This window comes from Anopheles nili, chromosome 2, assembly GCF_943737925.1.
Source record: "Anopheles nili chromosome 2, idAnoNiliSN_F5_01, whole genome shotgun sequence".
Classification (NCBI taxonomy): domain Eukaryota; kingdom Metazoa; phylum Arthropoda; class Insecta; order Diptera; family Culicidae; genus Anopheles; species Anopheles nili.
In genome coordinates this window covers 64,703,197-64,721,622 of record NC_071291.1, presented here as the reverse complement: position 1 = coordinate 64,721,622, position 18,426 = coordinate 64,703,197, and the positions used below count along the sequence as shown (strand labels likewise).

Below are 18,426 nucleotides of genomic sequence, written 5' to 3'. Positions count from 1 at the left end.
CTCTCTTTCATTCTTGTAAACATTGCGGCCGGCTGTCTTGCTCGCACTTCAACGAACGAAGTAGACATAGAGAAATGCAGAAAATTTTGGCAGAGTATTCGTGATAGCTTTACACAAGTACGTAAAAGTAGAGGTATTCTAGATTTTCGCTCATTTTAATGACGCGCTGCTTTGGACACCATCAGCTCAAAACGATAGGGGTTGAAGCACGCCCGCCTGCTAAGTGATACGTCCTTCGAAGTGTCGGTAGATGTGTTGAGGCAGAGAATATTCGAGATTACGAGTGCAACATTTCAATTCGTATACATTCGTACAGATTTCAAGTAACTTTACCGCCATCAGAATGCCCGAAGAGTTCTATGATGAAGATGGTAAGTAAGAACCGTCGCACAGTGCTTGATAATTTTTTTCTCGACTGCTATGACAGTTTGCTATTCGTCTTAAAATAATGTCTCAAATCATGTTGCTAGAGTATCGGCCGGATCCGATCTCAATGCAAACGTACAAATGTTACGTTTTCTTGTAATATACTGTAAAAATGTAAAAACATAGAGTTGGCGCAATAGGGTGTTGGTTGATGTTTTTTTATGTTTGAAAGGGTATCGGTTGTCGTTTGAACATGATACGGAAGCCGAGGAGAAGGAGTACTTTATGCGCGCCTTTCCGAACGTTTCTAAAATATCGGAACGTAAGATCCACTGCACATCCTGTAACACTCATATCGGAACGGCACCCGTATCGGAAGCGATCGTACGGATGCATCCGGTGTTGCGCGTGACCCATTGCCGAAGTTGTCACGCCTTCTACAACAGCGGCGAGTTTGATAAAGGCGAGGATGGCAGCGAGCTTTACTGCCGTTGGTGTGGCCAGGGCGGCGAGGTGTACTGCTGCTCGAAGTGTCCCTATGTCTTCTGCAAAAGCTGCATCGTGCGTAATCTGTCCCGGGCATGCGTGCAGGACATCGTGCGCAACGAGAATTGGCACTGCTTCGGTTGCGCCCCGCGGATAATGTGGCACTTACGTGCGCAGCACTGGGCGCTGGAGAATTTTATCGAAAAGCAAAAAAAGTAAGTACCAACCGTTTCCATGTCCCGTAGGGTAGATTCATTATTTTTTATTATTTTTTTACCCCGTTTAGAACGATTAAAAACCAAGAGCTTTCCGCCCATACCATCAGTGCGTTGATGAAGCAGGATAACACGTCGTGCTGCCCGGGAAAAGGGCTAAATCGTTTAAAGGGTAGTAGCACACCTGGGACGAGCCAATCGGTGCAGAGAAGGCAAACCATTAAGCGCACCTACGGTGCAACGAGTACGTCAAAGCGAGATTCTGCAGAAAGCTCTACCGCACTCAATCCTGTTGTCAGCATTCCTCCTTTGACGCATTCAATTTTGGGTGATATGGGTATTGAAGATACCGTGAAAGTAACCCAGCCAAAAACGCCTTTGCCATCATCGAGTGCCTCGTCATCCTCGACATCAATGGCATCGCCGACGACAAAAGCTACCGTATCGCCGGCGAAAAAAGTTATCACATCGCCTTCAAAAATTCAAATTGCACAGAAAAAAGCTCCAAAAGCTATCCCAAACGAATTCCACGGTCAAGCAGAAAAGCGACCATCGTCGACACAGCTGAGCTCTGACCATGTAAAGAAAAAACGCACTGGAAACAATGAGGTGGTTTGCACACCGGACATATTGAGCATGTTTAATCCAGGCGAAGATGGATCAGCTGTTGCGCCGGATGCTTCGACACGGCCACATGCAGTTAGTAAGAACATTCCAATTTTACCGAAAGCGTCGGCGTCACGTCCACCGGTAACGCTGCCAGCAAGTGCTGCGGCAGCATCTTCGAGCGGTAGCAGCAAACATATCGCACCGAAACCTAAAGCTATACTGCATCAATCGATACCACGGAACTTGACTGTTCGGGTAACGACAAATGGGGCTGCTGCTACACCAGCCGTAGATCCCTCGCAACCAGAACCAGAGCTAGTGCAACACACGGTTCGGGTATCATCCAACTTGTCAACCCGGCAGACGAGTAGTGTGACTCCTCCCGTTTACCACACGATAGGTGGCTATCGGATAGATCTGCATACAGCCTCGCAACAGGGAACCTATCGGCTTCCGAACGGAAAGCTGATACAGGTGCGCAAACAAACGTCAGATAACGCGAACCCTTCGAACCCAGCTTCGTCGTCGATACCTGTAACCGTTACAGCTGAATTGCCGTCGGAGGTAGACCAAACAACGATTCCTCCGATGCAACAAATAATGCAACAAGGGAATGTCGTCCCGATGGCTGCCGCGGTTCAACCGGGCCCAACCACATCTCGTATGCCAATCGCTAACCAGCCACAAACTTCATCGGCACCAGTGCGGAACTCATCAGAATTGTCACAATCGCGCATGCGTTTGCAACATCAATTGCTAAAACAACAGCAGCAGCCACATCTCACACAACAACAGCAACTGCAACAACAGCAGCATCTTCAACAACAGCAGCAACACCACCAACAACTGCAGCAGCAGCAGCACCATCAACAACAGCAGCAGCAACACCACCAACAGCAGCAGCAACACCACCAACAACAGCAGCAGCAGCAGCAACACCAACAACAACAGCAATTTCAGCACCAGCATCAGTTACAGCAGCAACAACAGCAATTGCAACAGCATCAACAATTTCAACAACAGTTTCAGCAACAGTTACAACAACAGCAGCAATTGCAACAACAGCAGCAGTTGCAGCAGCAACAGCAGCAACAACAACAGCAGGAGCAGTTGCTGCAGCAACAACAGCAGCAGCAGTTGCAGCAGCAACAACAACAGCAGCAACAACAACAAATGCAGCATCAATCTCAGCAACAACATTTGCAACAACAGCAGCAGCAAATGCAGCAGTACCAGCAGCACCAGCAGCAACTTCAACGATTGCAGCAGCAGCAACAGCGAGGACATGTTCCAGTTCATCGTCCGGCGCACGCGGCCCAACGTATGATGCCACCTCACCAACACCTGCAGCAGCAGCAACCACTGCATCCGGGTGCGTTCCAAATGCCGCCCGTGCCCGGTGGAATGATGTACGCCGGAAACTCCGGCCAAGGTGTCATAATGCAAGGTCATCCTCAAATGCAACCGCAGTCCTCCGGTCAGCAACCGATACTGCAAATGCTGCGCGGGCTGGTTAATGGACCGCACGAGGACACACCGCTGGGAAGCTCGCGCAAGGATTTCGAGGCCAAACTGCTGGCCGGTGTGGAAATTTGTCACCACATGATAGGCAAGATTTACACGCTCACAAACTCGAACTCGTTTAAAAACATTCGCAATCTACGCGATCTTAAGGAACTGTTCATACATCTGTCCTATCTCATGACATATGGTATCGGACGGTTCAAGACACTGCAGGAACGCTGCGTGGATGATGTGAAAAAGATGGGCTTTACAAAGGAATCTGACTTTGTCATGATGGGGGAGATGATCAACAATCGCAATCCGGAAGATGACAACAGCGAAGATGATGACGATTGCGAGATCATCGAACAAAACACAACGGTCATCGAAGTCGACTCGGACGAAGAAAATGCAGCCATCAGAGAGCGGGGAACCGAGGGCGATCAAGCCAAGGAATCAAGCAAGGCTACAAAACAACTCGATGTCTCCGGCTCGTTTACTGTGGGGCAGATTAACGTTAGCTGGAATGTAAATTCTAATAGTGCAGAACCTGCCGCTTCTGATGCTCCCATCACTTGCAATAACGTACAATCCTCCACTGCCACCAGCATTGATGCATCTTTGAACGAGGAGTCGAACCAAAATGGATCCACTCAAAACGAAGATACGACTGCTGCTAATACACCTTCTGCTCAAATTACCAACAATTCTCAGAAAAAAACGACCGCTTCAGCGCCGAACGAAATAGGACATGACGACACCACGGAACATCCATCTGACGAATTATCTGCAAGTTCAAACGAAATTATAGAAATGATCGAAGTTCCAGACGGTGATGTTTCGCCTGTAGATAACAATGAATTTGAATTGCAAGTGGAAAATTTATTATCGAGCACGCAAACAAGTAAGTCCTGTTGGCACGGCCATAGATTCATTTATCTTTATATCGGCAGAAAGGATTCATTTATCGTCCTCAAACATTGCTTTAACTAATCTGAATATTGACGATAGATTGATCTTCACCGATTTGTAATCCCAATCCGTAGCCAAAGCTTTCATAACGTTGTGCCAAAAGCATCCTTCCTGCATGATTAGACCATGAGATTTCGTTAAAAATTGACATCGCTTTTATTTGTAATTTTTGTTTGTTGCACATTCGTAAGTGATTAACTCCATTCTGCTTTTCATTTGCCACATTGTGTAGGCATTCAATCCATAATATATGAATTAAATTAATTAATGTTTTGTGCTGGTTTTCGTTAGCAGCTGAAAGCTCACGAGCTGGAGTTCTCAATGAAACGGACAAAGAAGACATGGAACTGATCGAAATATCAGCCAAGGAGGTGTCGGATTTGCTGGACATTCATACGGGAAGCAGTAGTGCTTTGATGGCGAATTCAACTGATCCAAAGAAAGCAGTAAACAGGGAGGATTCCGATATAAATAAGCAACTAGATCGGGATGTCCGAAAATCTTCCTCCACCGACAATGCTAAACATTCCGAAACGGATCGTGAAACAGTTGTAGATAAATCTACATCAAAAACAAGTTTGGACGTAACAGAAAATATAGAATCGGTAGATGATTATGATGAAGATAGAGAACTTCAGAACGTGCTAAACAATTCCTCGCTGCAGGAAGAGATGGAGCATTCGTCAAAGGGCAGTAGCAGTGAAATTTTAAATTTAATGGATGCTGCTGATGATAGCTATCATAGCGACAGTTCCGACATGCAGTACGCCGATGCGGACGAAATTGTGGGTGCTTCCCGATACGCTAAAAATGATCCTAGTTTCTCCGGAGTGCTGAGGGCAGACGCTGACCAAATGTCAGTTGATGAACACACTGCCTATGATTCTTCGACTGAACAGCAGCAGGATTTAAATCGAGACGATAGTGAGGTGGTAAATGACTCGCAAAAGCAACTAAGCCCTCCTGCGGAAGGTTCCACTGATACTTCTGCTAAAAGCAATAAGCAGTCAAATGATGAAAATGAATCCAGTGAGCAGGAGTGTGTCGAAATTATAGAATGTGATAACGATACATCACAGCCCGCCAAAGATCAGTTGGAAGAACATTGCGAACAGGATGTTGCTAATGATGTCAACGCCAATTCGGAGAGAAAGAAAACAACTGTAGCTGAGCAGAGCGATAATCAGAAGACGGTTGATAGTGACAATACATCCATCAGAAATGCGTCTCTTTCAGGAACAAAAGCAACTTCTACTGGTGAACGACTCGCCCAAAAGAAAATTGATTCCGATGCCATTGCGGAAGAAGATGCACCTTCGAAGAATAAGGAAACTACTGTCGTAGCTTCCAAGCCGGATTTAGTTTCGAAGAGAAGTGAAACAACGGCAGATGTGGATGAAAAGAAAAGAAGTACCACGCAGTGTTCTTCGGATGTCGAAGCTTCTGAGAAAGATGAAAATGATCTGTCAAACGAGGAAACGAACGACATTTCAACAGAGGCCGATTGTATTCTTGTTGAAAATGATGAATCTTCAAATGACGGAGAAGAAAATACCAAATCCATCGCCCCTGTACAGACTGAATCTTCAGAAGCACAATCTCCATCGGAAGTAGATGTAGGTGAACAAGTGTCACCGAGACGGTTGGACGCTGAACCGTAATGGAGCCGTAAGCTGAGAGGTTGCTCTCATTTTCTTGTTTAATTTTTACCTCCATTAGATTATATGTAAATTCAGTAGATTTACGAAATCGTCATCAAAATACTTCTCATGGTATTTTGTTTTGTTTTGGTTAATATTACCAATATTCTAAGCTGAGCTTGGTGTAAAGAGGTTGAATTAGGCACACCATAAACTGTACTGTATTATGCAACGCCGATCAATTGGAATTCAATAAATCGAATTGCCGTATATCCACAAGTGTAAAGAATTACTCGAGAAAGAATTAAAAACGTGACGCTCCGATGCTCCTTTGAACGGGTGGCATTTCTGGTTAAACTATTTATTACGTAAACAATTCGGCCACTAAAGCAACGCGTATCACGTCTTCCCGACGGGGTTTGCTCTCGCAAAGTATTGGTTTTGCCGAGCGCCGGTTAAACGTTTGTTTCGCCCTTCTTGACAGGGGTTCCGTTAGCCTCGCCAGGTTTCAGCGCCGGTATATACTGGCCCAGATAGTTGAGCACGATCTCTCGGTAGCGGTAGAGCACAATGCTCACGATGGTCAAACCAAACAGGACACCCGCCAGGATCTCGTAGTCGTTCTCCAACCGCTGATAGTGCTGCTCGATGCCGATTAGCGCACCAAAGAAGCGACCGAATCCGAAGTGCGCCATCACGGGCAAGGCTTGTGCCAGGGCGGAAACCTTACGCGGGAGGAGATCGCGGAAAAGCAGTACTATCGTGATCCACGTCAGCCCGAGAGTGGCCGGAGTTAGCCAATCCTCCACGACGTCCCACAGCGAGTAGTCCAGAATGGCCAGCAGAATGAAGCGCACGACGAGGGACAGGAATGCGCCCACCAGGATCTTGCAGGTGCCAAACACCTTGATGATTTTGTGCGCGTACAGCAGCACCGGAATGGCGAGCAGATCACCGGCCGTCAGCAGTGTCCGTACGATGGTGTCGAATGCGCTCACCTGTTGACCCTTGGCATCTTCACCGTCGGTGGCGTCGGTGGGCAGGTTGGTCATGTGCGATTCATCGATCGAATCGATGATGCTCCACATCGATCCGAGACCGATCGTGACGAGGAACGGTAGCCAGCAGCGTTGGAAGTACTTGCGGCATGCCGGCACGGACACGAACTTCTGAGGAACCGTGCGCAATTGCCACCATTCTTCGACAGGTGAGAGGTCCATCTTGAGCGGACTCAGCAGGACGACAGCTGCCGTGGTGTAGAGCAGAACGAACAGCATGTACGGTTGTTCGTGATCGTCGTTGAAGAATACGATCCATCCAACGGCACCCCAAACTAGCTGACGTCCGAATTCGCCTACACCCGATGACTTGGGGTCGCGTGTTATGATGACGATGATCGTGTTTAGCAGCGTCAGTCCACCCAGCAGGAAGAAATCCAGCAGCGATCGGATCGAAAGGTAGTAGTAGAAGGTCGAGTCTCCTTCATCGTCGTCTCCGTCGTTATCTTCATCCTGGAAGAGGAGTGATTTAGTTAGTTTGTAGCGCTCAGCAGAGGGATGTGTCCGACTCTCGTGATACCTACACCGTCACAGGTAGCTCCGTACAGCAAGCCGTCGCTGTCGTCGTACGGATCGACGATATCACACTGCACGATCGGTTTGCAGCCTGCTGGTTGTGCCTTTACCCAGGCCTTATCCAGAGGGCAACGGAATCCATCTGTATGAGAGACGCGCGTTAATTAAAGAAGACAAACCCCCAAAGCCAGGTGGTTCTTGTGATCCTTACCCAACGGATAACTGCACTCATCGCCTTCATCCTTCTCGCTGTGCTCATCGAAACTGGCCTTCACCGGGATGACGCCTCCATTATACGTATGACACAACTCGTCCTCTTCGTCGGCATCAACGCACACAACCGCGGTCGATACGATCACCGTTTCTTCCTTATCCGGCACACCGTCATTGTCATCGTCATCGTCCTCAGCGTCCGGGATGCCATCGTTATCGTCGTCACTGTCCTGCTCGTCAGGAATTCCGTCATTGTCGTCATCCGGATCCTCGTCGTTCGGGATGCCATCACCGTCCAGGTCGTTCTTGTTACGCTGGCCCTGATCGTGCACGTCCAGTATGCCATCATTGTCATCGTCCACATCCTCCGCATCCGGGATACCGTCGTTGTCATCGTCATCGTCCTCCGTATCCGGAATGCCGTCATTGTCATCGTCCGGGTCGTCGTCATCCGGGATACCATCCCCGTCCAGGTCATGCGTCACCGCTTTGCCCTCCAGCTCATCCGGGATGCCGTCATTGTCATCATCCGGGTCCTCCGCGTCCGGAATACCGTCATTGTCATCGTCGGGATCCTCCGCGTCCGGAATACCGTCATTGTCATCGTCATCGTCCTCCGCGTCCGGAACTCCATCCCCATCGAGATCATTTGCGTTCGAGCGATCCTTCACATCCGGCACACCATCATTGTCATCGTCCGTATCCTGATCGTCCGGGATGCCATCGTTGTCATCGTCCTTATCTTCCGCGTCCGGTATGCCATCGTTGTCATCATCCGGATCCAGATCGTTCGGGATGCCATCGCCATCGAGATCGTTAAACTTCGCCTTGTGCTCAAGCGCATCCGGAATGCCATCATTATCGTCATCAGCATCCTGATCGTCCGCGATGCCATCGTTATCATCATCCGGATCTTCCGCGTCCGGTATGCCGTCATTGTCATCATCATCATCCTGCTCGTTCGGGATGCCATCGCCGTCCAGATCGTTTGAACGTGGCGTAGACTCCAGCACGTCCGGGATGCCATCATTATCATCATCTACATCCTCGGCGTCCGGTATACCGTCATTATCATCATCGGTGTCCTCCTCATCCGGAATACCATCATTATCATCATCCGTATCCTGATCATCCGGAATACCATCACCATCCAGATCGTTGGTGCGTGCCTTTCCCTCCAGCGCATCCGGAATGCCATCGTTGTCATCGTCCAGATCCTTATCATCCGGAATGCCGTCATTATCATCATCGGTGTCCTCGGAATCAGGCACGCCATCATTATCATCATCAGGATCTTGATCGTTCGGAATACCATCACCGTCGAGATCGTTCGAGATCTTTTTGCCCTCCAACGAATCCGGAATGCCATCGTTATCGTCGTCCACGTCCTGATCGTCCGGGATGCCGTCATTGTCGTCATCGTCGTCCTTGTCGTCCGGGATGCCATCGTTATCGTCATCCGGATCCAGCTCGTTCGGGATGCCATCTCCGTCCAGATCATTGCTCGAGTCCGGATCACGCGCATCCGGGATTCCATCATTGTCATCGTCCGTGTCGAGGTTATCCGGTATTCCATCTCCGTCCGAATCGCGCTCGATCGTACCCTGGCCACTGCCCAGATCTAGCACCGTGCCTTCATCGTTGTCTTGGGCGTCTTCTAGCTCACGCAACCTCGCCGCTAGCTGAGCTGATTTCGCGTGGCGAGCGTAGCAGGTGCTTGGGAACTGATTTTCCTTCTGGCACGTGTACGTACAGTTCTCCAAATTCAACATACCTTGCTGGAGGCGTTTATTATGAATAGACAAACAAAGCACAGTGAACATCTCCATAGCAACCGACGTAAGGCTTCCTAACAAGATCCTTAGAGACCATGCAACCTGTTGCCTTTCTGAGGAGTGCTCTCAGGCCCAAAGTAGGCTGTTTTCACATGCCATTTTCTACGTACCTTTTCCGCCGTCCAATCATGACAGATGCCATTTTCCGAGCATTTCTCTTGCACAATAAATGCTCCCTTGCGATTACACAGGAAGCTAGCCTGTGGAGCGCAAACCTCCGGAGGTGGCGTCCGGCTAACAGCGAACATCAGCAACACGTACAGCACGATCGATGCGATGAACGTAACCGCGGTCAGGATACGCAACCGTTTGCCGTACGCAAAGGCGCTTCCGATCGCCCATTTGTCGACGAGCAGCGCAAACACCAGCGGGCCCAGGAGCGCCATCAACGGGATGAACACCGAGATCGAGTAGATCTCGTTGTAGGCGAACCCCTTCTGGGCCATGTTTGACTGCAGGAAGGGATAGATGCATCCCAAACCTGCAAAAAAAACCCATTCCCCGACGCGTGAATATACGGTGACTGGATGGGAACACGGGCGGATGCGAACTCACCTCCGTAGAACAGGAACAGGACGCATTTCAGCGAAAGGCAGTTCTTGTTCGAGAACAGCGTGTTTTCCTCCATCACTGGCAGGTCGTCGGCCAGTGCCGGTTTCTGCGGGCGCAACCAAACCTCCCCTGTTTCTTTGCTACACTTTCACACGTTATGGTTTAGGTTGAAAACGTTGATCTTAAGCTAGATTGAAAGGGGTGAAAAGCAGGCATCCCAAATGTCATAGGGAAGAGCACATTTGAGGGTCACAAAATGTGTCCCAACAAGCAAGAAAAAAAAAAAACAAAACTCCCCACCAGCAAATGCGCTTTGATGTGGCAGATTAATCCAACCACCATGCGTCTCCACCGGTGCATGGATTTCGCTTCCAACGTGTAGAACGTAGAGACAATTTTTTACTCTCTCTCTCTCTCTCTCTCTCTCTCTCTCTCTCTAAAATAATCATTTCCCTCTTCTTTTTCTCTTCTCTTTTTTTTCGGTTTCCCTTTTCCCACACCGGCAGGGATGCAGAACGGGTTTATTTTCGGCGTAATTGATTTCGTGTCTTCGTTCGCTTGCGATAAACGCTTCATTTCACCAACCGCGGGCGTAGTGATGCATGAACGTGATTAGTGGATAAATTTTGCGGCCGTTTTGTACCGACGCCACGGTAGTGGGAATAAATTTGCGTTAATGAAGCTGTCGGGGGTAATTTTTAAATTTTTGATTTAACCGTACACGAGCACCGCGGAGGTTGTGAAAGGAGCTAACGTTCCTTCTGCGAGCTAGAAAAAAACATCCAGAGCGTGGAGGAGCATTTTTCAAGGTACGCGAAAGCTACGAGAACTGCCAAAGTAATTATCCTATTCCTATTCCAAATGCCTTCGGGTGCGTTCCACACGAAGCTGGGTACATAAATCTATTTGCACTCATAATATGCATGTCGGGACGGTGTCTTTACACTGGCCAACGGAGTCAGGCCTTGGAATCAGCTGTGCTTCGTGTGTCACGTTCTCTGTCCCTGTCCGGGTTTTCGAGCACGGCTCGTAAATTTCCATCAACCCCAAACACCCACGCGTTGCACTTCCTTCGGCTGGATGATCCGCAAACTGGCCCGGTTCTAGTTGCAAATTGTGCGCCCTTTCACTCAGAAATGCACACCACTTGAACGATTCGTCTCCCCTTCTATTCTTTGTGGGTGGAACAACCGGGGGTCGTGCCGGTGTTGGTCAATAAATTTCATAATCAGCACCCAGCTCCGCCCCCTGACAGTCCTGATCCGGTCAACGAGACACCCGCGTACACCCCGGCGCACGTACACAGGTCGCGCGCGGGTCTTCTAAATTTATCAATTTTCTACAATTTAGCAATCATCAGCCTAAGCGAACCCCGAAACGGATCGCGACACTGACCAACGAGAGCTGGCCATCCGAGCTGGCCGCCGGGTGGGTCAGACGGTGGGCGGGAAAAGGAGGAGGCGCGCAATGAAAGCGCATCTGCTGACATGCGGTGTTTGCTTAATCTTTTTTCCCATTTTTTTTGTCTGTGTGTCCCATCAGCACCCCCAAGAAACCGGTGTCGGTGTGGATATTAATGGTGTGCGCCGGCTTTTTTTGTTGGTGCCAACCCCATTCTTTACTTAAAGCAGACCAAAGCGAACGGAACAGAAGCATCCAGACGCGATGAGACTGCGTTCATATTTCCATCGTCCTTTAAGTGCCCGTTGGTGCAGATGCATCGAGGGGTGGTGAGTTCTCGAGGGAAGATGTATCGGTAAAACACACACACACACACAAACACACCAGCCCATTGAGCTTTCGTGATGAAATGTGATGAGCTTTGTTTGACTTCTCCTTTCGCTTGTCTCGCAAACCGCCCTGAAAGGCGGCTACCACCGGCACCGGTATGTGGAATATATTTATTTTGTCACGACCTGCACCATCCTCGCGGCACAAAAAAAAAACCACGTGTCCCCAGCCCGATGGCTACCGTTCCACCCGGGCGTTTTCGAAGGCGTTTAGCCGGTTAGATCATCACAGAGCGAATGTCGCGTGGTGGTTTTTTTTTTCATTTCATTCGTCGCCTTTCACGGCGGTCCTTTCCCAACGCATTCGTCTCAAGCACCGTACACTGTTTGGGTGTTTTTAATTTTATCGCGCCCCCGATGCCGGTCGAATTCGAGCCGGTGAGCGCCCTCGGAATGTGTCACTTTACGTCGCCCGCGAAACGAACCGGATGTGTGTCGGGTTAGCGCATTCTGGCACTCGGAATGCTCGATTGCTGCAAGCGGCGCGACCGATTTACGTAAATGGGTCCTGTTGGAGCACTCACACACACACACACGTCACATTCAACCGGACACACACACGCACGCGGGTTCACACTGCTCCAGAGAGATGAGTCGCCAATTGATCGTCAATTGATGCAACCGTTGTCTGCAGGATGCGCGCGCGCGAGCGCATCCGAGACCCGGTTCGATTGGGCGGGCTTTAGGAGCAACCTAGCGGGCCAAACGAGCGTTTTGGCACATTCCGAGCCGGTCCGTGGCCGGTTCGGTTCGAACGCAGCAAAAAAAACCACCACCACTTGACAGGTGTCACCGCTGACAACATTTATTTTTCATTCACGCGAATTTCCGTTCCGTCTCTCGCGGGTTGGTAAAAATAACCCGTAGCGAGCCGCGCTCGCGCGCCCGCCTTTTCCCACCCTATTCCGCGCCGGTGGGTTCGAATTTTCACTGCGCTTCTTTCTTCTCTCCCCTCTCCCAGCTGTGGGTTCAGTTATTCGATCGCAATTTCGTGCTGACTTAAGGGGTGACAAAAAAGCTCCTTTTGAGCCACACAAACGACACGAATCACGGAGGACCTTTTGGAAGGAAATTGACCACCACAATGGTCGAAAGATAGTCCTTCTTCACTTCACAGCCGCACATACACACACCCACACTCACACCGTGTGCTAAGTAATTACACCCCGGTCCTTGCTGCTTAGACCGCGGAGAAGGTTCCGAGCGGACTAACGACGACGATTCGTCGCTCGCAGGTGGGACTATTCTCGGACACGGGGATGCACGAATTACGGTGCCACTCGCAGAAAAATCCCGCGTTCGCGCTAAACGATGGGAGCATGCGCTCGGTGCGCTCGGGCGTAGGATTGAGTACCGCAATCTCCGCACACATGCACGATGGAGACGCCTGGTCGCTCATGCCCAAGCTCATGGGGGTTGTTTTTGTTTGGGTGCCGTTTTTTTTTTGCTCGCGCGCGAAGGTGCGTGGTGTGCAGATGGGAGATCGGAAGTCCCTGAGTAAGACCCTGAGATGGTGATAAACTCGTACAAAGCAACCGCGAGTAGCAATTGAATAAATGTGCAATGAAAGTGTCTTAAGCGCGTTTTTAGTACACATGTACTAAACGTCAACCAGACGGTTTCTTTCGCATCTGAAGGACCTTAATTTGTTTAAATATCGTTTAATAATGATTTTACGGTCTCGCGTTCTTTCTCTCTCTCTCTCACTCATTCATAAACCTGTAGGTTGTGTCAAATTACTTCGCTGCAGTTTCGGTCTGGTGATGGCTGGCCACCACACAAGCGTTATTTTTGAGTAACCAACCGAAACCGGTTCACCAAACACTTGACTTCCATCCTGTGGCCTTCTCGCCCGTGTGTTCCATCGCGTCACGGTGTCTGGCTGGGTGATCTGTCAGCTGGCGGCTAACGAGTCAGCGGCTCGTGGCACCAATCAACCGAACCAATCCGAGAGCCGCTAAACGTCGCAGGAAGTGTCATAACATTGTCCGAGGGATTGAGTGGTTTGCCGCGGTCAGGCAACGAATACGAGATGGGGTGATCATTTTTTGCAATTGATCATTAGACGAGCCGCATGTGGATTGCGTGCTAGTTGGCTGAGAGAGAACAAAGTAAATGGAGCTCCAGATTGTTATAATTTTAGCGAACAAGTCCGCTGTGTGATCGTGTATAAGCAATGGCATTATGGAATTGAACAACTTTTATGTAATGCCCAAAAGAATTGATGTATATGCATTAGTTTTTGCTGGGAAGAAGCATTAGTACAGCATATACAGTTGCTATGGAGTTTTTGATCTGTATCTGTCAAGGCCTACTAGACGTAAATTCGAAGGCTTACTAAACGTTTCGGAGAATAATCAAACCCCCCGAAATGCCTTTCCACAGTGTTCGATTATTGCTTAGCTTTATTTACAAATATAAAGTATTTTTCTTGTTATCGTTAAACATACACAATATTCGGACAGAGCGCCTCCGACGCAACGACGAGCGCGGGTGTGCGAAAGCGAAGGGCGAAAGGCGTAGGTGCGCTACAGCGCTTTTAAAGCGTGCCGGTTTCCGTGATCCTTTTCCTTGCTTGCTTTCCTCAACGACAGGTCCCGCTGCGCGTCGCCAACATCCTCCGCAACATGTAAGGCGTGCTCTGACATACGTTTCCTTTTTTGTTTATTTTGCCTATTCGAAATTTGTTTTCCACTAGCTGTAGAAGAGTAAGGCGTGTAAATAGATAGCGTAAAGATTGTACCTCCTGGTATTATCATTCTTTTAGTTTTCTTTGTCACCGCCGCATACACGGAGAGATCGCGGAGAGTCGTTTTGTTTGCTTGTTTGTTTGTTTTTTTTTTTGGTTAGATTTCGAAGCGAATTTGACGATCGAATCGAGTATGTAGTTTTGTTTTGTTTGCTTGAATTGCACTAACAATCGTATCGTTTGGAAACTTTTCCAGCGTTTTTTTCAGATCGAATTGTCTTGAGTTTGATGTACCGTTAAGATGTGAACATATTGGATGGAAAATGATAATGAAACAGAAGTAAAATCCAGCGAAGGTGGTGCTTTCGATTCGTTAGTAAATGTAACATGAGAACTTAAACGAAATACTTAAAGCGATAAGAACGACACATGAGCGAGAGGATTGGAAAGAGAAAGAAATCCTAATTATTCAACGAGAACACTCACGGTGAGCCGACAAAAAGATCCGTTCTTAAGGAACGTAATCCTGTATTAAACTAAAGAAAAACGAAGTCGTTCGAGATATACTGCCTGGACTGCAGGGGCCAAGCCGCGAGAGTTCCTAATTTCACTTACTGCCCTCTGACGAACTAAATAAATAGCCTACCAAAGTGTCCACCATCAAAGGAGCACTTCCGAGTCGGGTGAAAATAACTTAAAATAAAGCACCGCCAGGCAGAACCGGTAGACGTGCAGCGTATTAGATAGCGCCTTACTCGAGATGGGTTTAGTTTTGGATATTTTTGCGCTTATTCAGAGTTGGTTCTCAACCTGCTGAAGAGGTGAAAATTCACTCTTGCTCTCTTTTCATTCATGCCCTTCCAACGTGGCCAAGAACGAACGAAACACAACGCCGCGATTAAACCGCGACCCTGCTCTAAACGTGATCTAATGGTGTTCTAAAGAGGACTAGGATAAACTCGAAGCCTTAACAGCGTCTACCGAGCGCTTAGTAGCGGAAGTGACCCTTTCGACCACGATAGTTGTGGTAGATCCGGAGCGGTTGGTAGCTCCCATTCGTCTGCACCGGCATCGTCTGAGCAGCCGGTTGATGCCCATTAACGGCATCCGGTGCCGTGATGTTAAGCGCTGATGCGGACGGTTCATGTTGCAACCTGGCGGCACATCGAGGAGCCAGCACGAAATGGTACAGCAAGAAGTACAGCACGGCAATGACACACGCGCTAATGGCCAACGCCTGGAACGTAACGATCAGGTGATCCAGCTTCGTCCACATGCCAATCAACGCCCCAAGGAAACGCCCGAGACAGAAGTGGAAAATGACGGGCAAAGCCTGCCCGGTAGTGATGATCCGACGTGGCATAATGTGCCGCATGTAAAACACGATCGTCAACCAGGTAAGCCCCAACGTGACCGGGTACAGGAAGTCGATCACGATTCGCCACCAACCAACGTCGGTGGAAGCGAGCAACGAGAAGCGGAAGATGAACGTCGTGATGGCGGTGATGAGGATGTTCGAGTGACCACAATAGTCAACGATCTTCTCGGCGTACCACAACGTCGGGATGGTTGCGAGAGCTCCGAGTACGACGAATACACTCCAAACTTCACCGTAGTACTGCTCAGCCGGTGGGTGAATGTCGTAGGTTTTCACCAACACACCTTCGTAGTTGTCAAGGACGGCCCAGTACGTCCCGAGGACGAGTGTCACTAGACAAAGACCAGCTGATTCCGGGCCGTAACGACGGATGGCTGACATTGGGATCGCTACCATACCACATTTTGTGTGCCACCACATCTCAGGTGGAGTCAATGGCATGCCAGACGACACCAGAAGTACCAGTGCGGCCAGTGTGGCAAGACCCACGTATCCGTAGTACGTCTCCAGGAACCATCCGAGGGCGAAATAGGACATAGCCCACCCGATGGCACCCCACACGATCTGTCGGCCAAAATCACCGCGTCCGGTGGATGTTTCACGTGTGGCGATGATTGTGGCCGCATTCAGGAGTACTATCACCGCCAGCAGGAACATATCACCGGCTGCACGTAGTCCAAGGTACGACCAGAACGTCACATCAGGATCTCCAACGATCTACAAAAAAGTTAACGGAAAAGCCACGTGTCCAGAAAGCTTTTTGAACAAACCAGAAGAGTCGTTATACTTACTCTCATGCAGACACTCTCAGCAAGTACACTCTCCTCATCGTCGTACGGATCGTGAACCTCACACTCAACCTTGGGCGTACAGTTCGATGAGTTCGTAAGCAGTTTCATCCAGACAACCTGCTTCTCGGGAATCTCACAAGAAAAACCATCCAACGGGTATCGGCACCACTCGGCACTGTGCGTTTCATTCTCCTCATTCACCGCACTCCGCAAAACCGTGGCCAGCTTCAACGAGGACGAAGCGGACGTATAAGCGTGACAAAGCTCCCGCTCCGAATCACCCTTGTGCTCGCAGATGTGTGGCACCGGGATGGGTGTATTGTCCACCTCAACCTTCGGTTCCTGCTTGAAGTTCTCCGGTGCCGGCAGTGGTTCATCGCTCAGATCGTAGTCCTCGTCCTCGAGCGAACTCTCAGTGGATGACGGCAGGACCAACCCCTTCGTGTACGGGTGGTTGAGGTTCTCGAACTCTACCGGTTTCTGGCAGGTGTAGGAACAGTTCGTGAGCGTCAGGTGGCCAATCTGTGGGTTTTGGAGAAAAGAAATGCATGATGAACCTCGCAGGAGTGAATATAGCCCTCTCCACCAGGTATACCTTTTCTCGTTTCCACTGATAACAGGTGCGTTCCTCACTGCAGCGCTGCTGGAAGATGATGGCACCGTCGTAGTCACAGGCGAAACTAACCATCGAACGGCTTGATTCCTGTCGCTCTACTCTCGGCACCACGAAGAACAGCACGGAGTAAAGCACCACAGACAGGATCATGCAGAGGGCAGCTAGCAGACGAAGTCTCTTTCCAAACGCCGCACCAGCCCTTCCGGCTAACCGATCCACCAACGGAGCAATGATCAGTGGTCCCAGAATTGCCACCAAAGGCGCTATCAACGTCACCAGCTGCGATTCGTAGTAATTCAACCCGGTCAGGGTTATGTGCTTCTGGAGGTACGGATGCAGACATCCTAGGGCTGCAATCGATGCAAAGAAAGCAACACAATTAGCATTCCGTATCCCGCCCAAGAAGCCAAAAACCACACGCCCCAGGCGCGGTACCTACCTCCGTAGAACAGGAAGAGCACAATTTTCAAGGATATTAGATTCCGGTTGACCAGCGGTTTCTTCGCCGGTGGCGCACCCATTTTTATCGAATTTCTAGCCCGCTTTCCCGTGTCGCTATCGAGCTTGCGTCCCTGTGTTCCGCTGGTGCTGGCACTCTATCGCACACCCTAATACCTGTCGTCGGTGTGTTTTTCTTCGCTGTTGGTTTTAATTAAACGCTCGCTACCGGCACGGAAGCGCACCGTTGACCCATAAAACGCGACAGTTCACTAACGGCGACGGCGCGAATGGGCCATTTTCTTAACAGCGGCACTGTCTCTTCGTCCTGGCGTGTTGCTAGTGTCCTCACGGTTGCCTTCCGGGGGGTGTAATCTAATAAAACTGGTGCGTCCTCACCGCACTGCCGCAGCTCAAAGCCGGTCTCGGGCACTTCCGCTCGATCGAATCACTGCGAAATGGAAGACGGGAAATCAAAATGTAAATAAAATATAAACACACCCGCGCTGCCGTACGCGGGAAAATCGTATTTTCCGGGACAAGGAAACACATCGTAGTAGGCCCTGGGGCTGCCCATGAGGAAGCGATCGTAGTTGGCTGGTGGTATTTTAATGGTTCCCGTCAGTGAAGGAGAGTGCACCTGACACACGTTTGACCCAGTAACGGTGTCCGCCCGAACTCCCCAACGTTGTCAGCAACATTGTCCGCTAATGGAACAGGCAAACTGCACCCGGGATGATGACACCACCGGAATGGAAT

General features: G+C 49.6%; 3 protein-coding genes across 3 annotated transcripts; 1 reads left to right on the top strand and 2 right to left on the bottom strand.

Annotated features, from left to right (window-relative positions):
• The first annotated feature begins 343 nt into the window (after positions 1-343).
• On the top strand, positions 344-5,881 carry LOC128728330 (uncharacterized). Its single transcript, XM_053821956.1, has 7 exons — positions 344-371; positions 599-1,067; positions 1,139-2,240; positions 2,634-2,924; positions 3,027-4,083; positions 4,443-5,180; positions 5,871-5,881. The coding sequence occupies exons 1-7, from the start codon at positions 344-346 to the stop codon at positions 5,879-5,881; spliced, it is 3,696 nt and encodes a 1,231-aa protein (XP_053677931.1).
• LOC128721841 (uncharacterized) lies at positions 5,860-10,054 on the bottom strand. The gene is made up of 7 exons (XM_053815638.1): positions 9,969-10,054; positions 9,524-9,894; positions 9,255-9,356; positions 8,748-9,047; positions 7,577-8,582; positions 7,374-7,507; positions 5,860-7,302 (listed from the first exon to the last, which is right to left on the bottom strand). Exons 1-7 carry the CDS (start codon positions 10,039-10,041, stop codon positions 6,247-6,249), a joined length of 3,042 nt encoding a protein of 1,013 aa, XP_053671613.1. The 5' UTR covers positions 10,042-10,054; the 3' UTR covers positions 5,860-6,246.
• A 4,095-nt stretch (positions 10,055-14,149) lies between these two features.
• LOC128730530 (uncharacterized) lies at positions 14,150-17,905 on the bottom strand. The gene is made up of 4 exons (XM_053823582.1): positions 17,669-17,905; positions 17,209-17,579; positions 16,614-17,135; positions 14,150-16,539 (listed from the first exon to the last, which is right to left on the bottom strand). Exons 1-4 carry the CDS (start codon positions 17,748-17,750, stop codon positions 15,433-15,435), a joined length of 2,082 nt encoding a protein of 693 aa, XP_053679557.1. The 5' UTR covers positions 17,751-17,905; the 3' UTR covers positions 14,150-15,432.
• Positions 17,906-18,426: the final 521 nt, after the last annotated feature.